Source organism: Labeo rohita, chromosome 1 (assembly GCF_022985175.1).
Source record: "Labeo rohita strain BAU-BD-2019 chromosome 1, IGBB_LRoh.1.0, whole genome shotgun sequence".
NCBI classification, from domain to species: Eukaryota; Metazoa; Chordata; class Actinopteri; order Cypriniformes; family Cyprinidae; genus Labeo; species Labeo rohita.
In genome coordinates, this window is record NC_066869.1 from 730,426 (window position 1) to 753,652 (window position 23,227).

General features: G+C 38.3%; 1 protein-coding gene across 5 annotated transcripts in view; it reads left to right on the plus strand.

Annotated features, from left to right (window-relative positions):
* Positions 1–252: 252 nt before the first annotated feature.
* LOC127163904 (NACHT, LRR and PYD domains-containing protein 3) overlaps positions 253–23,227 on the plus strand; it is a 187,176-nt gene continuing 164,201 nt past the window's right edge. Inside the window, exons 1-12 of one of the 5 annotated variants that reach the window (XR_007827556.1) lie at positions 254–409; positions 623–784; positions 3,509–3,580; positions 3,695–3,866; positions 9,707–11,554; positions 12,976–13,149; positions 13,254–13,427; positions 13,635–13,808; positions 18,030–18,203; positions 19,209–19,255; positions 19,352–19,603; positions 22,430–22,538. Coding sequence is in view for 4 of the 5 variants with exons in the window: in XM_051107412.1 (XP_050963369.1) it covers positions 3,718–3,866; positions 9,707–11,554; positions 12,976–13,149; positions 13,254–13,427; positions 13,635–13,808; positions 18,030–18,203; positions 19,209–19,255; positions 19,352–19,917 (3,306 nt within the window). In the remaining variant the exon portion in view is untranslated. Of the gene's footprint in view, positions 410–622; positions 785–3,508; positions 3,581–3,694; positions 3,867–9,706; positions 11,555–12,975; positions 13,150–13,253; positions 13,428–13,634; positions 13,809–18,029; positions 18,204–19,208; positions 19,256–19,351; positions 20,087–22,429; positions 22,539–23,227 lie in introns of those variants that run through there. The other 4 variants (XM_051107412.1, XM_051107429.1, XM_051107441.1 and 1 more) reach the window with 4 other exon arrangements.

The following is a 23,227-nucleotide window of genomic DNA, read 5'->3' on the forward strand; positions in this document are numbered from 1 at the left end:
TGCCTGCCCATCCAGTCTTGATGGTTAATGGTAAACAAAGTTGGCTTGCTGTCCTTAATGGAGACTCGAACCCGAGGCTCGGCTTGAGCGCCAAGTTCAACAACTCTGTCCCCCATTGCAGTATTACCTAGAGGTAGAATAACAGAAATAAAGGAGGAGATGGGGAGGTGGAGGGATGCCGGAAGATTTGACGCTGGTGCGGTGCGGGGAGAGCTGCTTACGTAGGCTCCTAATGAATGATTAGGCTCCTCCTGAGCCTATGTTAGGAACATTAAACATCGTACATGCAGCGTTCACACTGGGACTGACAGGAGCTTTTCTACGGGATGTTTACATCATGACAAATGATTTTTACACGTTCCAGTAAGTTAAACTGAGTTTAATGTCATAACGGGGATGTATGTTACAGGTAAGACGATCATTATGAATCATTAGAAATGAATCATTACTAGTGTGACAAATTTAATTTGAATGATTTAGTTGTGAGGAAATCTGGTGTCAACACTGGACTATTCTATTTGAACTCTGTCTCTCACTAATAATTTTTAACAAATGTGCTTACATGATGGAAGTAATGTTTGTTTTTGTTTGTTTGTTTGTTTGTTTGTTTGTTTTTACACAGAACTGTGTTGTCCTATTCTTTAATCACCAGTCAAACCGGTTGAGCTCTGGGACGCGGAAGCAGTAGAACACGTATTGTTAGTTTCAAACCGAAAGTAAAACTTTCTGTTTTAGATAAATCGTCATGTCGGGATTCAGAAACGTTCACAAATGTCACTTTAAGGTAGGCTATTTGCCTCTAAATTCATGTCATATCATATAATTTATTTTATATGTAATTTGTTAGATTAGTGTATATTTGATTAATTTGTTGGCTCGGGTTTGTTTGCAGAACAGAATAGCCAGTAAACCCTTCTTTTTTTGTTTTGTTTTTTCATTCATGCATACGAAATGCGTGATCAAGTTTCTAGTTTGGTTGTCTTGTGCACAAAATTGCTTAATTGTACGTTGAAATGCTTGTGGTGAGGGATATCCTTCAGTCAGTAGATTATTGTCATTTTGGCTAGGGCTGGGTAAAAATATCGATTTTTAATTACTGCCAAATGATTACCCCCTCTCGTTCAAATCGCTACCTGACTGCCTAATCCCAACCCCACACCTAACCCTAAACCTGCCAATACTAGGGGGATAGAAATCTGGCGGGGGTCAGAATTGGGCACAACAAATACGAGCAGTGTGAGGGCACACCCAGTACAAACGATAACAGCAGCGCCTCAGTTCAAGAGAAGCAGCACGGGATCTATTCGTCTTCTCAGCTTTAATGCCAGTTTCAGCATAAAATAAACATGAAAGGGGGAAAGAGAACAGTGCAATGCAAAGATGTCAATATAACAACTTGTAAACAATGTCAAATAACGTCACATTTAGAGGAGAATTTTCATTAATATGCACCATATAACATACTTATTATAATTTTATAAATCCGTCAAGTTTTTATGACTGCTTTAAATGTTTGTATTTGAAAAAGAAAGAATTGGAATAGAAATATAATTATTTACTTGTAACTTTATTCTTATAAAAACCTTCACTGAATGTAACAACGTTTTTATACAAAGCAAGTTAATTTTAACCTTACTAGTATCACCTAACTCCCAAATATATTTATAGCATTAGTTGAGAGATTTTCCTTGAGAAAATTTGACACATACAGCACCTGATATATCCAAAATAATCAATATCGAAATCAAACACTTCGAAATCAAATCAAATGAAATTGTGAAATTTGTGTCAAAACCCAGCCCTAATTTTGGCTCTATACAGCCTGTAAACAGCATAACGTAGCAGACCAGCACACGTTAAGGATTACAAAAACAAACTGTATATCATTTAAATTATATTATATAGGCTAAAACAAGAGAGTTAAATAAGACATAAAAAAGAAGAGCTGGAAAATAAGAAGGGATTGAATATTCAAATGCTGACTTCATAAAACTACGTAAACTGCAAGAGTGTACCTGAGGAAAAAAGAAACGGCATAGGAGGGACGAGGTACAGTTCAGGAATCTAATGGCTTGGGAAAAAACTGTCATGCATTCTGACCATAAACAGGAGGGTGAAGAGTTGGTGCAAGGGGTGTGTGGGGTTGTCCGCAATACTGCCAGCTTTGCAGATACAGCGTGTGTAAATGTCAGTGGAGGATGAAAGAGAGACTCCAGTGATCTTCTCAGCTGTCCTCATTATCCTCTGCAGGCTCTTGCGATCTGAAATGGTGCAATTCTTAAACCAGACAGTGATGCACCTGTTCAGGACTCTCTCAGTAGTCCCTCTGTAAAATATAGCGAGTATGGGGGGTGGGAGATGAGCTTTCCGTAGCCTTTGTTGCTGGCGTTAAGAGACCAAGTGAGGTTCTCCACCAGATGAACACCAAGGAATTTGGTGCTCTTGATGATGTTCACAGAGGAGCCATCAATATTCAGCAGAGAGTGGATGTTGTGTGCTCTTCTAAATTCAATAATCATCTCTTGTGACTTTACTCCAGGGAGTAGCTTTGCCATGTGTTGTGTCATGTGCACATTCAGTGGTGTGGTTTGAGATGTACATTGCTGCAGGGAGTCAGCTGGACTTGCCCCATGTGTTTGCTGGAGAAGCAATCCAGACTGTCTGAGGTCTTTCAGAAAGGAAGTTGGAGGGAGGGATTCAGTGGCTGTGGTGCTGAGGGATGAAACTAATATGAGTCCATAAACAGCGTTCTTATGTATGTTTCTTTTTTGTCTGGGTGAGGGAGAGCTAGGTGGAGTCGTCTGTTGAGCATTTGGGGCATTTTTTCAAACTGTGAGGGTTCCAGTGTGGGGGGGGCAGCAGGGTATTGGTTTGCCTCATAACAAGCCTTTTGAAGCACTTCATGATAATGGGTGAGAGTGCGATGGGCTGGTAGTCATTGAGGCAGGAGGACTGAGGACTTCTTTCGCATAGGGATGATGGTGGTGGTCTTGAGGCATGTAGGGACAATGGCGCTGCTCATGGAGATGTCAAAGATGTCAGTGAGGATATCAGCTAGCTGATGTGTGCATCCATTGAGCACTTTGCCTGTAATGTTGTCTTCCTCACATCAGCCGCAGAGAGACGCAGTACCTGGTGATCGTAAGGGAGAGTGATCTTCCTTGCCACCATTTTATTTTGAGCCCCAAAATGTGCATAGAAGTTGCTCAGCGCATCTGGGAGGCAGGCATCAATGTCACAGGCAGGTGGTGGTGGTGGCTTGTAGTTGGTGATGGCCTGGATTCTCTGCCACATGCAAGGAAAGAGGCAAGGCAAGAAAACAGGGAAACATGGGGGATAAAAAATGTAAAGAATACTTACTATGGTGAAACCTTCATCACACGCATGATGAACCTATGAATTTTTGCTGCTTCACTATGGAAATGTAGATGATGTGATGAGCACAAGCTACTAAAGTCTGAACTCATATTAAACTCATCTCTTTTCTTTTTCTCCTTGTCCCTCACAGTTTTACTGTAAAGCTGTAGGACCCAAGTTTGCATAAATAAGGCAAACTTTTCATGGTGGTTGAAGTGAAAGGGTAAATATTTATTTATCATTATATTACACAGTGCAATTGTTTTCTGTGCACTTTTAAAGAAGAAATGATTGATATTTTGCCATGTTTTCATTTGTTTTGTGTGTTTCTGTATAGAGGCCTCATGTCCATTCCTCACTATGGAGAATAAAGAGAAAATTACATCTGAAATGATGCAGGAGACTCATAGACCATCATCTCCACAACCCAGCTGTGTGTCTCTGAGGAGTGATCGCTCAATGCCTAGTCATCCTGAATTTCGTGAGAAAGCAGTGACCTCTGACCCAGTGTGAGTATGAGTATGAAATGGTGATTTACCTGCACTAGAGCAGCTAGGAGACAATAGATATGAGAGCTAAAAATAGTTTTTGAATTCACATAGAGACATGACTTTTTAATGTTTGGCTTCACCTCAAATCACTGGACAAAAGTTCATTAATGAAAAATTAACTTTCATCCCAGGATCCAGATATAAGATGCCATCTGTAATGATTTAGATTTTAGTTTTGTTCACAGCTTAAATCCTCAATTTTATCAAGTTTTTTTTAGATTCATATTTCTTATATATTCTACATATTCTATATATTATCTTATCAAATGTCTTAAATATGAGACATCTATGAGTGTGATATTGCAATTATACAACAGTTTGATGGCATGAGTGTGTAAATAAGAAACAAAGTAAAAGCCCTCTTTTGTGCAAAACTTCTTCCTTCCACCACAGATTCAAATTTAAGTTTGCTAGTTCAACAGCTGAGCCCAAGCCTCCATTACTGATTCGAAACTGCCACTTTAGAACTAGTAACGAAGGAATGTTGAGTTGCTTTATTAAAAACTTATTGTATTATTGTATTAAAAGCTCACTGTATTTATGCGCAGTAAAGTATTTTGAAAGAGAAATGGTTTGAGTGAGTGTGATTACCTGTATCTGATACAGCATTCATACCCTTACCTCGCTAACTTGTAGTTGACTCTGCTGTACGTCACTGATTGCATTCCACAAGTGCCTACTAGAAATGTGCACTTCCATAACTGAGACCAGTGTCATGCATAGCCGACAATATGATACATTCAGGATACATATGAAGCAGCTACCGATGCGATACATTTCACCCCTATTACGATGCAGTATGATCTGATTTAGGTTTGATTCAACACAATGCAATAAGATGCAATGGGGGAAAAAATACGAAATGCTCTGCAATTCAGTATGGTACGGATTAGGGATGTGTCCGAATCTGAATGGAAATGGCATGTACTATGGAACCCCTAAGGATAATAAATTTGAGATGGGAGGAAAAATATATTTCAATGCTTTTTCCCACAGTTAGATCACTGAGTGATTATGCTGTATATACCACTATTAATATCCAGGGCATTGAAATCGCTTTTGAATGTGCACTCACTTAATAACTTCACTTTCGTGATTCGTAATCACATGTACTTTATGTATACTATGGAGCGGCAGTAATATATAAGTATACCTCCATAGTATATTGAATCTTACCATCCCTATTGCCTACTACTGGCGGAACCATTGCAATGGGTTAAACTGGATCACTTGAATCTGCTATGGAGTTGATTTATTAGGGGTTCGAGCACGTAGTGCTGAAACCCTATTGTAAGTGTAAGGATTTTTAGGGGTTCGAGCACGTAGTGCTAATAATTATCAAAAAATCTTAAATTTAGACTCATCGTTGCGAAAGGGCCCCAAAAAGTTTGTAAGGTCGGGGGCCTTTTTTACTAAAATGGCTATAACTCGTGAACCAAATGAGATATCTTCACCAAACTCGGTACACATGTGTATAAGCTCAATCTTTGGTCAACAAAAATTGCACAGCTCTGCCACTTGGTGGCGCTGTAAGCCTGAAAAAATATAAAATGACTATAACTATGCAATCATTGGTCCGATCAACCTGAAAATTGGTATGCAGTGTCTCTGTCCAATGTGCCATAAGGGTCTATAAGGACATTGGCATATCTCAAAAAACATGGCCGCCATCGGCCAATGAAGTTTGAGCACCTTTTAGACAAGGTTAACGGAGGCCGATCGGAACGAAACTCACTGGGCATGTTCGACTCATGGCCCTAAAGGTCTGTAAGAATTTTGAAAGAAATCGGCCACTAGTTGGCACTAACGAGTTTAATGGCTCTGTAATCACGTGGTGTTTCACACATCCACATAATATGCATATCATTTGATAGATCTCCTCATGATGAACAACTTTGCTTCAAGAACCATTGCTGTCAATCAAACCGTTCATTAAATATTCACAAATATGTTAAAAACCTTCTTTTGCGAACTAGTCCTAGGTTTTTCGCATAATCTCGACCAAACCACTGCAGTAATCTTCTCTGGACTCTCTAGATCAATAATTATCAAAAAAATGTTGAATTTTGTCCTTCGGTTAGCTATAACGGGGTCATTTACAAAAGCGGTGTGGCCACATATACCCAAAAGCCTATAAAACCTAAACAAAAACTCAAACTGTTATGAAAATTGGTGACAACATGTGTCAGATCAGTCTTAACAATCATGAAAAGTTTCATGGAGATCAGACCATAGGTGGCCCTATAAGCTTCAAAAAGACAGGATTTCTATGGTAAATGGTCTCAAATTGTTAAAAAAATGCTCATATATTCACACAAACACTAGATCTTTATATATAATCTCCAAATTTTGAACGACTTTGCATACCACCTTAAAGGCCTTAAATGCTCGAACCCCGGTAATTGCTGCTTGCAGCTATATTTATTTATTGTTATTATTATTTAATTTTTTTTGTTAAGAATTTGTTTGATGCAGCATTCTGTATGTATATAGGTGTGCTTGGGCTGTTTAATATATATATAAAAATTAAATACTATCTGTGGTAATGTCACAATCTTGTTGCATTGTGGTCTATGGAGCAGCCAGAAGTGTACACATAATGTATGAGGGGTCGAGGGTCTTTCCAAATAAACTTTCCTCATCCACTTCACAAAGAGGAACACACTTTAAAATGGCAGCAGGAATTCCCCCAAGGGGAAGTGCTTAGGGAAGTTTGCGAGTGTGTGTATAAAAGTGAAGTGGAATGCAGCCAAAGTGTTGTTGAAAATAAAATTAACTTCCTGGTTAACAAACCTGTTTCTGCCTTTGCTTCTATAAGCAAATTGTATGAAACTGAAAAGTGTTAACTTTGAGTTCATTTTTTCATTCAGTTTGGCTTCTAATTGGCTGTGAGAGCACAAGATAAAAAGGGTGGTGCGCCATTTCAAGTGATAAATGTTCAGTTCAAACCTTGCTGTCTTTATGTTTTGAAAGTCTTTGTTTGTACTTTTTTCAGCAAATTACACTCTGAAGAACCCATCATTGTTTTTTCAGTAAATACATGACAGAGAATAAAGTTAGATAGTTCACCAAAAATGAAAATTCTGTCATTAATTGCTCACCCTTATGTTGTTCCAAACCCGTAAGACCTTCATTCGTCTTCAAAAAGATATTTTTGATGAAATCCAAGAGGTCTCTGACCCTCCCATAGACAGCAACTGTACTACCAAGTTCAAGGCCCAGAAAAGTACCAAGATCATTGACAAAGTAGTCCATGTGAAAAAGTATTCTTGTAGCTTCGTAAAATTACAGTTACCTCTCGGATTTCATCAAAAATATCTTAAATTGTGTTTCAAAGATAAAGGAAGCTCTTACGGGTTTGGAACAACATGAGGGTTAGTAATTAATGACAAAATTTTCATTTTTGGGTGAACTAACCCTTTCATCTTGGTTCAGGCATTGATCGTAGGATGTTCTTGAGTGGCTTGTTCAGTTTTTAGGGGCCAAGCACCAAAGGTGCGAAGGCACCTATTGTATCCGTTGGTGTTCTTATTATTTACCTTCTTCCATTTCTTCCGCTCTTGAGTCTATGACAGCCCATAGAACCTCTTGCAGGAAATTTAGTTGTGAAATTTGGCACACTGATAGAGGGCAGTCTCATCATTAACCACAGCAAATTTGGAGTCTCTAACTCAAACTCTCTAGCACCACCACTTGTCCAAAGTTTCACTCATGTTTATGCTAATAACTTTTGAACTGTAAGGCACAGAAGGTTTTTTCCTCTGAATCCTTGGCTCATGCTCAAATGAGCCAAATGAAGTCCAAAATTTAAAAATCGTAAGGTTTCGTTTTTGTTCTATAAATTTTTGTTTGTAAAACCTACTTTTTCTAACTCATCCTAGACGGTTTGTCTGATTTTCACCAAAATTGGCTCAGATCATCCTCAGACCATGCTGGCAAAAAGTTATGGAATTCAAGTTGATTAGTCAAACCATTCTCGAATAATGCGCAAACAAATTCTGTGAAAAGCATGCAAAAATGGTTGTGAGGCTATATCTCTGCAACGGTTTGGCGTATTCAGACCAAACTTGGTGTGTGTTATAACAAGCATGACCTGAGGCTACATGCAGTGTTTCGGTGCAGTGCCACCTAGTGGTCAGGAGATACGAAAAATGCTTATTTTTGCTTATAACTTCTCAATGGTTTGGCCAAAAATCACAAAACTGGTCTCTTTAGATTTGGTGCATCATGCCGAGACCAACCATATCGAATTTTCCCATGTCAGCCATTTTGGGTGTCGGTCATTTTTAATTTTGTAAAAAAAATGCTATATTTTATGAACGCATTGACGTATCGCTATGAAAATGGGTATGTGTCTTCGGCACCATGCCCTGACAGTACTAAATAAGTTTCGGGGCAGCAACACCTTATAGCCAAAAGTTATAAAGAAATTTACAAAAATGCTAATAACTTCTGCTTACATTAGTCTATTGTAATGAAAGTGATCTCAATAGATTCCTTGGGTCAAGAACATTGTTACCCATTATGCCAAAATTGGCCAAACATCCTGTCCACCATTTTGATTACTGTTGAAAACCTACTTTTTCAAACTCCTCCTAGACCGTTCATCCGATTTTCACCAAATTTGACTCAGATCATCTTCAGACCATGCTGGCAAAAAGTTATGGATTTCGTGTTGATATACAAAACGGTTTTCGTTTAACGCATCAACGAATTTGCTGGAAAGATGCCAAACTACATCTGAGGCTGTATCTCTGCAAAGTTTTGACATATTGACACCAAATTTTATATGTGCCATTGTCACCTCACACTGACCACCCCACATCAATTTGAATACAGCACCACCTATTGGTCAGAAGTAATACACCATTCATTAAACATTAATAATGAAATTTCCAAAAATGCTAATAACTTCTGATTGCATTAGCCTATTGTAATGAAAGTCTCAAAACATTCATTGGGTCATGCTGACAACATACATACCAATTATACCATAGTTGGCCAAACTTCCTTTCCACCATTTTGATTAATGCACAAAACCTACTGTTTTGAACTCCTCCTAGACTGTTTGTCTGATTTTCACCAAATTTGACTCAAATCATCTTCAGACTGTGCTTACACAAAGTTATGGATTTTGTGTCCATAGACAAAACCGTTTTTGCACAGTGCCACTACACATTTGAGGCATGATGCCAAAATGACTCTGAGGCTGTATCTCTGTAAAGCTTTGACATAATGACAGCAAACTTTGTATGTGCCATTGTCACCTTACACAGAACACATCACATCAATTTGAAAACAGCACCACCTATTGGTCAAAAGTGACAAGCCATTAAATTCTATTACTATTGGTTGTATTTATGACTTTTCAGCCATTTCAACTGATAACATCCTAAAATGGCTTTAATTACTCATTGTTGTAGTCGGTCTGTTGCTGCTTGCCGTGCTTAGTTCCTCATTCTGCCTCTTTAGTGCTTGGCCCCGCAATTGCTACTTGCAGCTTTAATTTTTGTTTGAAATCTCATTGAAGATATTTTCTAGTCTGAAGAAAGCAATGACAATGTGAAAAAAAAAAAAAAAAAACATTATCAGTAATATGAACATTTTTTTCAATCAAAAAATGGGCCAAGATTGCAATAGAAAGGTGACAGAAATGTCTAAACACTTAAAGGCAGTGTTTATTGGAGTTTATTAAGATAAAATATTAGGCACAAAATGTTTTGAATAATTTTAGATATAAATGTTTAGAGCCAATTTTATGTTTTTTTTTCATGTTTTTTTCTCTGCATTGTGGGTAGAGATGATCTGATTGGAGACCAGGACTCCTCTCAAGCAGCGAATGATGAACTACAGAGAGTCAAAGAGCAGCACAAAACCAGCATGAAGATCAAGTATGAGAGATTATTTGAGGGAATGAAACTTCAGCTAAATCAAACCCTCCTGAACAGGATCTACACACAGCTCTACATCATAGAGGGAGAGAGTGAAGGAGTGAATGAAGAACATGAGGTTTTACAGATGGAGAAAACGGATAGAACAAAACACTCACAAGACACTCCAATCTACTGCAATGACATCTTTAAAGCCTCACCTGAACCAGGATGTGAGGAGAAAGACCAAATCAAGACTGTTCTTACTAAAGGCATCGCTGGAATCGGAAAAACCATCTCTGTACAGAAGTTCATTCTGGACTGGGCAGAAGGAAAAGCCAATCAGGATGTAGATTTCATGTTTGTGCTTCCTTTTCGAGAGCTGAACTTGATCCGAGATCATCGGTACAGTCTTCACAGACTTCTGCTGGACTTTCATCCTGAACTTCAAGATCTGGACTCAAAGATTTATGAGGAGTGTAAAGTTGTGTTCATCTTTGATGGTCTGGATGAAAGCAGAATAACACTGATGTTTTCAGATGATCAGAACATTTGTGATGTGACTGAGACTTCATCAGTGGGTGTGTTGATGTCAAACCTCATGAAAGAAGAGCTGCTTCCCTCTGCTCTCATCTGGATCACCTCCAGACCAGCAGCAGCCAATCAGATCCCCTCCAAATACATCAACCGTCTGACAGAAATTCAGGGATTCAATGAGTCTCAGAAGGAGGAATATTTCAGGAAGAGAATCAGTGACCAGCATCAAGCCAGCAGAATCATCTCACACATCAGAAGAGCAAGAAGCCTCCACATCATGTGCCGCATCCCCGTCTTCTGCTGGATCTCATCCACTGTGCTTCAAAAGCTCTTGAAAGAAGATGTGAGTGCAGAAATCCCTCAAACTCTGACTGAAATGTACATCCACTTCCTGCTGATTCAGATCAACATGAGGAATCAGAAGTATGAAGAGAGAGATCCAGAGAAACTCCTGCAGTCCAACAGAGAAGTGATTGTGAAACTTGCTGAAGTGGCTTTCAAACAGCTGATGAAGGGCAATGTGATGTTCTATGAGGAGGACCTGATTGAGAGCGGCATAGACGTCACTGACGCCTCAGTGTATTCTGGGATTTGCACTGAGATCTTTAAGGAGGAATCTGTGATTCATCAGAGGAAAGTCTACAGCTTCATCCATCTGAGTGTTCAGGAGTTTCTTGCTGCTTTCTATGTGTTCTACTGCTATTTAATAAAGGACAGTAAGTCACTGCATGAATTCAGACTTTATAGATTTAAGCCATTTGCTCTGTATGATCTACTAACATCAGCAGTAGATAAAACTCTTAAGAGTAAGAATGGTCATCTGGATCTGTTCCTGCGGTTCCTACTGGGCATCTCACTGGAGTCCAATCAGAGACTGTTACAGGATCTACTGGCACACACAGAGAACAGCTCAGAGACCATCAGGAGAACCACAGAGGACATTAAAGAGAAGATCAAAGATCCAGCTCATATTTATTATCTCTCAGCTGGTCAATCCATCAATCTGTTTCTCTGTCTGCTGGAAGTGAAAGATCAGACTCTGTCCAGAGAGATTCAGGAGTTTATGAAATCAGACAAACAGTCAGAGAAGAAACTCTCTCCTGCTCACTGCTCAACAATCACCTACATGCTTCAGATGTCAGAGGAGCCGCTGGATGAGCTGAACCTCAATAAATACAACACATTGGATGAGTGGAGAAGAAGACTGATACCAGCTGTGGTCAACTGCAGAAAAGCTCTGTGAGTGTTTGATTATTCACAAATAAAGAATCATGTTTAATAATGAATCTAGCACCTTTAAAATGAAATTTTCTCCTATATAACAGTCTTAAAGGGGTCATGACATGCTTTTTTATTATTTTAGTGTTTCTGAGGTTCACTTGTAATGTTAGTAGAAATTGTTTTTGCACAAACTGTGCTATATTTGCACAGCATGATTATTTTCTAGTCTTAGTTTGTTTAGTCAGTAAATGCCTGTTGTGATTGTCTGATGTCATTCCGTCACTCTCTTCATCACCTCACTACTCACCACTGGTTAGGTAAAGTAAGTGTTAAAGTGCTGTTCTAGAGGTGCTCAGATGCAAATATCTACTTCAGAGCAACATCACAATGTGGAGAAAGTAGAAAAGAGATGTTGTGGCAGGTTAGTTTCATCAAATGCTCTTCTTGCAGTGAAGAGGAATTTTTGAGGACTGAAACTTATAAAGTACAGTGACCTCATATATATCATAATATTAAATAAAGTTTAATTCCTTGTGTCATGACCCCTTAATTTATAATGCATTTAACAACCATGTAAGTCTATAGATGAATCAGAAGTTTTGAGTGACTTTAGGAAAGCATTTCTGCTGAGGTAGAAGAGAAGTGGAAGAGAAGTGCAAAAGATGAAACAAACATAGAAGCAGACTAAAATCACTCAGATACATGTGTGAATATTGATAATATCACTCAAGCTAATGTAGTCAAATTAGCAAGTAGTATGAAAATAAAATATTAATTTAATGGGTGTTTTAGCTAGTGGATTTAAATTATGAAAAATGATAATATTATACCCACAGATTAGATTTATAATATCGGTTTTACCAATATTCCACTGTATATTTAAGCATTTTCCATGTTAAGATATTATTTTTATAATATCAGATTCAATGATTAATGGCTTTGAAAGATGCACAGAAGACCACTATTAAAGCGCACTGTCTGAGGGGAGGCAAGTCAACAATGGTGTCCACATGTCAAGTAACTTGCTTTGCTTTAATTAATAAAATTTAACACAACAGCCATTAATGGACAAAAAATGTGTTACATAAATGCATGTTATGTAATATGAACAGTTTGACACTACAAAATAGAAACAAACTCAGACAGTCATGTAATTTGTCATGTAATAAAGATGTAACTTTACCTGAATTAAATAATACAGCCATGAAAATGTGCATGCTGGAAATAAAACAGTCAGGAGCCCGTCTGCTCTTTGATCTTAATAAAACTGATAACATCAGATTATCTCCTCTTGCTTCAGAGCTCATTTTATTCTCATTGAGGCTGGAATGTAAAAATACTTTGTTCCAGGTTCCAGAGGACAGAAAACTGCAAAATTCCATTTACATGTCTTTATTGTATTATTGATTTAATTTTATTTGTTATTTCATCTCTTCTAGTCTTTCTGGCTGTAATCTCACAACTCAGTGTTATGAGAATTTGTCATCAGTCCTTCAGTCCTCGAACTGTGTCCTGAGAGAGCTGGATCTGAGTAACAGTAACATGTGGGATTCTGGAGTGAATCTGCTCTCTGATGGACTGAAGAGTCCAAACTGTCAGTTACAGATACTAAGGTATTAAGAACATATGATAAATCAGTTACAGTCAGCCAGTCATAACATTGATGTGTGTTTCTTGATGATCTGACTGTTGATATGTGTCTTCTACTATCTTTCAGTCTCTCTGGCTGTAATCTTATTGGTCAGTGTTGTGAGAGTTTTTCGTCAGCTCTACAATCCTCAAACTGTGTCCTGAGAGAGCTGGATCTGAGTAACAATGACCTGCAGGATTCAGGAATGAAGCTGCTCTCTGAAGGCCTGAAAAGTCAAAACTGTCAACTGCAGATATTGAGGTTTGACTTTCACCCTCACTTTCATAGATTTTGTTGAAATAAATGGAAAGAAAACAAAGCGATGTCAAGTAAGTTGATTTGTATGGTGTTCTTGGACTGAAGAGTCCAAACTGTCAGCTGCTAATGCTGAGGTATTTAAGCACATATACAAGATAATTTACAGTACATCAATCATCATGTTGATGCATGTGTTCTGCTCTCTTTCAGTCTTTCTGGCTGTAATCTCACTGCTCAGCATTGTGAAATTGTGGCATCAGTTTTACGGTCCTCAAACTGTGTCCTGAGAGAACTGGATCTAAGTAACAATGGCCTGCGGGATTCAGGTGTGAAGCTGCTCTCTGAAGGCCTGAAGAGTCAAAACTGTCAACTGCAGATATTGAGGTTTGACTTTCACCCTCACTTTCATAGATTCTATTGAAATAAATGGAAAGGAAACAAAGCAATGTCAATTAAAATTCATCAATCCGTGTGCTTTCTAAGCTACTTTAGTAAAAATTGTGCCTTAATGTTTTAAAGCCAGAGCCAAATGTGAAAAAAAAACATTGTAAGATGTTTAAGTAGTGTTACATAAAAGTTACATGCTGTGTGTGTGTGATGTATGCTATATTGCCAAAAGTATTCACTCACCCATCCAAATAATCGGAATCAGGTGTTCCAATCACTTCCGTGGCCACAGGTGTATAAAATCAAGCACCTAGGCATGCAGACTGTTTTTGCAAACATTTGTGAAAGAATGGGTCGCTCTCAGGAGCTCAGTGATTTCCAGCATGGAGCTGTGATAGGATGCCACCTGTGCAAGTCCAGTCGTGAAATTTCCTCGCTCCTAAATATTCCACAGTCAACTGTCAGCTGTATTATAAGAACATGGAAGCATTTGCAGAGAGCTTCATGGAATGGGTTTCCATGACCGAACAGCTGCATCCAAGCCATACATCACCAAGTGCAATGCAAAGCGTCAGATGCAGTGGTGTAAAGCACGCCGCCACTTGACTCTAGAGCAGTGGAGACGCGTTCTCTGGAGCGACGAATCACGCTTCTCCATCTGGCAATCTGATGGACGAGTCTGTGTTTGGCGGTTGACAGGAGAATGATACTTGTCTGACTGCATTGTGCCAAGTGTAAAGTTTGGTGGAGGGGGGATTATGGTATGGGGTTGTTTTTCAGGAGCTGGGCTTGGCCCCTTAGTTCCAGTGAAAGGTCTTAGCTCCAGTGCTTCAGCATACCAAGACATTTTGGACAATTCCACGCTCCCAACTTTGTGGGAACAGTTTGGAGCTGGCCCCTTCCTCTTCCAACATGACTGTGCACCAGTGCACAAAGCAAGGTCCGTAAAGACATGGATGACAGAGTCTGGTGTGGATGAACTTGACTGGCCTGCACAGAGTCCTGACCTCAACCTGATAGAACACTTTTGGGATGAATTAGAGTGGAGACTGAGAGCCAGGCCTTCTCGTCCAACATCAGTGTGTGACCTCACAAATGCTCTTCTGGAAGAATGGTCAAAATTTCCCATAAACACACTCCTAAACCTTGTGGACATCCTTCCCAGAAGAGTTGAAGCTGTTATAGCTGCAAAAGGCGGACAGACGTCATATTGAACACTATGGATTAGGAATAGGATGTCACTTAAGTTCATATGTGAGTCAAGGCAGGTGAGTGAATACCTTGGGCAATATAGTGTATAATTGTTCATTGAATAGCTTAAATTAAATTATATAGTTTTCAGTGTGGTCATGACAACTGATCACACAACACATTTACATTGCAGTTTCTGCACTTTTATTAATTTAGCGTCTATTTCTCTTTATTAGTGGTTAGGCCTTTGTTTGTAATAGAAAGGAAGATAATCAATATTATTTTGTATTTAACTGAGAGTTTAAAAGATACTGCGCAGAAAGTTACTGCACAGCATAGTGGAAATCAACAAGGTATTTGTTTTAGTCATTTAAATGAAAACACATTTATTTCATTGGACATTATAAAACATGGGTTCACAACTCTTGCCCTCGAGATCCACTTTCCTGCAGAGTTTATTTGCATTTATCTCCAACCTTGAACAAACTTGCCTGCCTGTAACCTTTTAGTAATCCCAAGACCTTGATTTGCTTGTTCAACTTTGTTTGATTAAGGTTGAAGCTAAACTATGCAGGAAAGCAGACCTTGAAGGCCAGATTTGACAATCCCTGTTATAAAAGTTTATGAATTAAGATGAGTGACAGCTTTTTAGTCATTATAAAGGGAGCATGCTTTGCATTCTTTCTAGGCATTATAATTGATTCAAATTTGAATAAAAACTTTTGTTTTGCTGCATTAGGTAATGCAACAGTTATTTATTTGAAATGGCTGCCATGCTAAATCACACGTAAAGTATGCTTGCTTTTCTGTTCAAATTATAGTGACTTCAATAACAAATAATTTTTCGGGAGCATTTATGCTGGGATGTGAAGGTTGCTGCTAGGCGACATGTAACTTGAAATTATTTCATGACATTCATTATTTCATGATGCTCTATTGCACATACACAATGCAAGTTTCAGGCTATAGTGTCTGGCTGCAGACATGCACTTGCATTTTCAGACTTGCACTCTCAGACATCTGTACTTCCGCAAGTGACGTCACTTTCAGTCTATTTTATTTTTTATTTTATTTATTTATTTTTGTTTTAATTGAATCTTTCAACATTTTACAACAGTAGCCAGGTGGTGAAGACAAGCTAAATTACTGTAACTAAATTACAGTGTAACTCACAATCATCACTTGCACTCTCAGCTACCTGCGACATCACTTGCAATCCACACAAATGATGCGTGTTGCCAATGGAGACAAGACTGTGTTGGTTAAACGATTAAAACTAATTTAATAGCATAACGTACAGGGTCCTGCAAGTCATCTGTAGGAGATAAAAACAAGACCCGCAAATCCATGGCCACAGAACACCAGAATAGTGGTCTTTATCATCTTAGTCTGTTTTGCCACATTAAGTGTTTGCTGGGCATGTATCTTAATACATTAAGCCATATCAAGGGCTAATGGTTTTCTACGGGAGGAAAACGCTTAACCAGAGACTTTGTGCATTGTGTTCATATTCTGCTGTTCTGTGGCCACGGATTTGCGGGTCTTGTTTTTATCTCTTACAGATGACTTGCAGGACCCTGTACGTTATGCTATTAAATTAGGTTGAATCGTTTAACCACCACAGCGTCTTGTCTCCATTGGCAACAAGATCAATTTGTGTGGATTGCAAGTGACGTCGCAGGTAGCAGAGAGTGCAAGTGGCAATTGCGAGTGTCACTGTCGGCACAGGACCACGGGACCTGGTGAGTCCTCTGTGTCTGGCCAGAGGAGAACTGGCCCCCCCAACTGAGCCTGGTTTCTCCCAAGGTTTTTTTTTTCTCCATTTGTCACCGATGGAGTTTTGGTTCTTTGCCGCTGTCGCCTCTGGCTTGCTTAGTTGGGGACACTTTATCGTCACTTTATCTAGACACTATATTGTATTTTATTTTGTTGTATTTGATTAACTACCTTTACCTGAAAATTGAGTGTTTACTGTTGCCATTTGCATTGTTGATGTACTATTTCCTATTTAATACTGTACAGCCGCCTTGTCACAGTTCTGTATTGTTAAAGGCGGTATATAAATAAAGGTGATTCGATTTGAATTTAGTTTCTTTTTTTTTCTTGTCTTCACCACCTGGCTACTGTTGTAAAATGTTGAGAGATTCAATAAACAAAAATAAATAAATAAATTAAAATAAAATTAAAATAAAATAGACTGCAAGTGATGCCACATGCGGAACTGGAGTTGTCTGAGAGTGCAAGTCTGAAAATCCAAGTGCATGTCTGCAGCCAGACCCTTCTTATTTCAGGAGTGACAACAGCATTTAAATGCGGGAGTGAGTACCGTAAATTATTAAATCAACAGTCACTCGTGCATTTGTAACCATAGCAACATTTTGGCATCTTGTGGGAGTGAATAAGAATTTAGCTGTTTGGTATTTGTCATTTTTTTCCTGTTTTTGGCTAAAGACTAAACAGTTTTTTTTGTTTTGTTTTTTGTCCATTGATTTTAAATAAACTACCTGCTTTGGGCTGCTTTAGAGAGTGCTGTATTGCAGTGTTGCCATGTCCTCATATTTACAAATACTTTTAGGCATGTTGTTTGGTCTTAGCTCATGAAACTAGGCTCTAAATTGTTAAAGTGGTTGGTTGCGGATATGAGATGTATGAATATTTTTGGTGTTATAAAACAAAGCATTTGGGTGTTTTAGTGTTTTTGTACTTGTCTTTTTCTTTTTCTTTTTTTTTAATGAAGATCTGGCAACACTGAGACTTCACTGCCATGTCAAAATGTGCTAAAGTTAAGACGAAGGCACATTTCTGATGTAAATGTGGTTGTCACTGCTCATATTTTTTGAGAGTTAATGTGCTTGTCACTCCTGTATTTTAAGGAATTATGTGTGTACAGAACACAATTAAGGAGTGTGTATGTGGCCAATGAGTTTCACAAAAACGAGCGTAGCATATACTTGTTGCACAGTTTTATTCACTCAACTGTTGCTGTGTGTTTTTGTTGATGATGAGACTGTTTTGATCCATCTGTAGGTTGTCTGGCTGTATGGTGACAGAGGAAGGCTGTGGTTATTTGTCTTCAGCTCTGAGTTCAAACCCCTCACACCTGAGAGAGCTGGATCTGAGCTACAATCACCCAGGACAATCAGGAGTCCAGCTGCTCAAACACAAACTGGAGGATCCAAACTATAAACTGCAGATACTCAAGTATGTTTGGGCAGTGTAATGCATTGACCTGTGTGTGAATTAGGGATGTCACAATTCTCAATATAATATTGAACTGTTCAGTACAACATCCACGGTTCAATACGCACTTGTGAATTGTGGTTTTTCAGTTTTGTATTTAAATAATTTAATTGTTTTGTTTCTCTCGGAATTTGCTGTGTGTGCCCGTGATTTCACGTGCTGAAATGAGGAAATGCTTCCCCGCTTATATTTGAAAAAGCAACACATGCAGAGCATCTTCCTTTCTAATGACATGAAATGATAAGCCTTTCTAAACCTGTTGTCCAACAAAAGAGTTATAAAAAAAACAGAAGCTATAAAAAACATATAACTTTTTTTAATTCATAACATCAGTCGAGTGTTTAAAATAACTTCCTTATGTGATCTGATGTGGCTTCGTATCACAGAATGAGGCAGACAATGAATTCTATACTCATATTCAATGTATGTCAATTAGCAATGGCTTACAGATGTACTTAATCATTATGAAAATACACGAGATGGCTTGATGAACACAGATAAACCATATATTATTGCAGATGAGTGTTTATTATCCTTACATTTCGTCATTCAAAACGTTTGACGTTATATCTTGCTTTTATTCAGTTAAAGCGATAGCCATGCCTTAGATTTCCTGGCTGGATTTTCTGCACAAGGGCGCCCTCTGGTGTCATTATGAATGAAACCCATCCTATTTTGCGTAAAAATAAAAAAAATAATACCTCTCTCAAAAGAAATATTAAGTAGACATATAATAATCCATGGTTTTTTCAGTGTACAGATGTTTTTTTGTTAGAGTATTTTGTTGTTAATTTGTTGCAAAAAAAAAAAAAAACACACTACTGTGGCAAGCTAGAACTGAACAGAACCAAACCAAAAACCGTAGTTAAAAACTGAGGTACGTATTGAACCATGGACTAACTGTATTGTTGCATCCCTAGTGTGAATGATGCAGATCCACATTAATGTGTGTTTGTGTGTTTATAGTGTGGATCATGGAGGAGAGATCAGGATCACAGCAGGACCACGAAAGTGTAGGTCTACAAACACACACGCACACACACACACACACACACACACACACACAAAAACATGTTTATTTATAGATGTTTCTCTGTTCTTGTGTTCAGATGCCTGTGATCTCACACTGGATCCAAACACAGCAAACACTCGACTCATTCTGTCTGATAAGAACAGGAAGATCACACATGTGGAAGATCATCAGTCGTATCCTGATCATCCAGACAGATTTGTTGAATATCCTCAGGTTCTGTGTGTTGAGAGTCTGACTGGACGCTGTTACTGGGAGACTGAATGGAGCGGATTTGCTGAAATATCAGTGACATATGAAGGAATTAAAAGAAAAGGAGAGAGAGATGACTGTAAGTTTGGATCCAGTGACAAATCCTGGAGTCTGTATTGCTCAGATGACAGATTGACTGTCTGGCACAATAATAACTACACTGATTTACCTAGCATCTGTTCATCCTCTAATAGAGTAGGAGTGTATGTGGACGTGTCGGCCGGCTCTCTGTCCTTCTACAGCGTCTCTGACACACACACACTCACACACTTACACACATTTAACACCACATTCACTGAACCCCTCCACGCTGGATTTGGGGTTGACCATGATTCTTCAGTTTCTCTGTCAGATAACACAACAAATACACACACTTGTAAATCCTCTTTCTGATGTTCACTTAAACAAATTCAACAAATCTCATAGTTTATCATTTGTATTAATTCATTTTTAATTCATTTTTTATTGTCATCTAGAAGTTATAAATCTGGATCAGACACATACTGTTCTGAATCTTTAATAAACAGTAATATGTTTGCCTTAATATTTCTATTGTAAACTGATCATCAAACATAATAAAAGTTAATTTGTGAGTCATTTAATGATGAACTTGTTTCTGAATCTCTGATGTGAACTGATGACAGTATGAATAATGATGAATGTGATTGAGATCAGCAGAATGAAACACAGAGGCTGAATTGACTCTGAATGAATCCCGTCTCCTGATCGTCTGCTTTATTTTTGTGTCTGCGCTGATTTAACACTCAGTTCACTAAATGAATAGTGTACAAACACTCACAGTATCGCTGCTGAACACCGTTGATCACTGAACACAAGAGCTTCGGAGACCCAACCTACTGGGTAGTAACTTAACCACAGGGGCAAAACAACCCAATCACTGGGTATGTCCATATTATACCCAGCGCTGGGCTGTATTTATCCCTGCAGTTTTTAGAGTGATAGGTCTCCAGCAGCACAACAGCTTTATATGACAGGAGCGACACAGCAGCATCTGAGACTCAGAGAACATTCACATCACTGTCTGATTAGATTCATCTCTGTGAAAATGTACATAAAAATAGTGCTTTATGTACAGTCAGAAACTAGTGTTTTGACATCTCATATGAGACACCCCAATATGTTGCTCAGACAATATCAGTACATTAAGGTTACTTAAGTAACTCTGAGGTGATTAAACATGTGGGTTGGTCCAAGTATATATAACTGCAGACCTGAGATCTCCAAAACAGGATGTGTGCTCCAAAACAGGTCGTGACTTTCTCCCATTGACAGACAGGCATATGACACATGTTCTGCACACCTGACTCTAAGTGAAAGTGACTGCACGGTGGGATTGGGATTGAATAGCATGGTGGATAAACAGTTAATAAGATTATGCGATATGAGATCATCGGGCCATTCTGTAACTCCCCAACCAGACCTCACCGGAAAATTGGACCTTTTTATTTACATCCAGCGTCACTACCCCCTCCTACCCTGCGAATTTCAAGCCACGGGATGCCCCGTTGCTTAAAACAAAGCGACAGAGTAAAGCCTTTCCGCTGCGTGTCACTGGAACAGCTCACGGGTGATTCCCGTTTATGTCATTAACCACTGGCCACGAGCTTCGGGGCTCTGCTCTCACTGAGCATATTTATTTGAGATCAACTACAAACAATGTTTAATTTATAAAGTTTAGTTTTGAAATGTAAGTCAATAACAATAGGCTGAAACCAGAGCCAGAGGAAGGTCTTTGCGCAACCAGTTTTGGAGGTTTTGCCCACTTTTGGAGTTCCCACCCCATTTTGGAGATCTCTGGTCCGCAGTTTTACATACTTGGGATTGAAAGCAAAAGTTAAAACTTATTGGTTGAGAAGACGCCATTTTAGAGACTCAAGAAGCTTTCACAAAAGTTACTTAAAGGTCAGTTTTTGTGCTTCGATATCATATCATACACTTATTAACTGGTTCTTGGTTCGGTTTTGTTTGCAAATCAGAATCGCCACTAAACCACCTTTATTTTTTATTATTGTTCTATATTTCTTATGTGTTGATGCATATGAAGTGAGTTGTTTCAAGTTTGTTTGTAATGCCTATAAAGTCAGATACACATTGTACATTAAAATATGTGTGTTTCACCGCAGGAAAGAGTTTGCGGTTTGATATTCGGATTTCTTTAGTCTATAAATACACATCACACTGTCATAAACATGCAAATAATCCCGAATGTGGTTCTCCATGATTTGTAAATTCTGGTGATTCTGTGCCTTTTGGCCGAAATCAGATTTTTTTTTCGATGCGACTCTTAGTGTTATAATGCTTATAGCTCCGAAACTGAGCAGACTGAAACCAGTGTCATCTGAACCAGCTTGATCTGTGGATTTTTTCACAGCAAAGCTCTTGTCCGTACGCTTTTCCAAGCCCTTAGAGAAATCATACACGTCTCTTTATTGACTATTCTGATTTGTGAAATCTTTCACAGTGCAATTTTGGAAAGTTAACCCTTCACTGATTAAATTACATCACAATTTTGATTTGTGAAAACTTTTACAGTTCACTGGGCGTATTACAACTTAAGAATTATATTCACATAGACTGAGATGTAAAGAATTGTGAACTGTCAAAAGGGATAAGGTATAGCTGTGGTTCAGACAAACCTTACGAAAGTATGACTTACAGAAGGTAAACGTAACTAAGAACATTTCGGGAAACACATATTAAAGATAAGGTACAGCTCAAGGTGTAACTTAAGAATGAGGTTCTGCTCTCATGAGGAACAATCACATGATGAACCTACAAATGTTTGTTTTTTTCACTCTGGAAATGTGGACGAGTAACAAGCACAAGCTACTGATGTCTAAACTCACATTAAACTGTTCTTTCTTTTTCTCCTTCTTCCTTACAGATGATTATAATTTCACTAGTAAATCAATAGGAGCCATGTTTGTTTGACCATCACACACATAGTTTCCCTAAATAAGATGAACTTCTCACATGGTGGTTGAAGCGAAAAGGTAATTTGTTATTATTTTACTCAGTGCAGTTGTCTTTTGTGCATCTATAAAGACAAAATGATGGATATATTGGGTAACGCTTTAGATTACAACCCGCAAAGAACTGCGTAAGTAAACTGAAGTTACAGTGAATGTTTCGTATTTATATTGTACCTACGTGTAAGTATAAGGGAACAATAGGTTACGTTTGGGTAATAACGGGGTAGCAAACAGATATACAATAAATATACATTTATAATGGAATTACTTAAAAACTTAACAGGTACCTGTTCTATTAAATCGTAAGTTTGGTGTATCTATACGTAAGCTTTTTAAAATTACTGGGAAATTATACTCTTGTTCCATGTAGTTACAGGGTAATTGTGCCTCTGCGGGCTGTAAATTAAAGTGGCGATTGTTACCCTCTTGTTGAACGAAGTTACAGGGTAGGTACAATACATAAACACACAATCTGAAAATATATCTAAAATATTTATTATAGTCGCTAATCCCACTTCTACCTCTAAACCTAACGTTAACTATGACTGAACAGTAATAAAAATATAAAAACAGGAAAGTGCAATCACAATCATTTATTTATTGCAAAATGTTAACAGCCATACAAAAAAGTAATCCAAATAACGATGCGTTTGCAGCCGCAGTCCTCTCTGGCGGAATACAGCAGGTTTGAGGTGCAGTAGGATGAGAGC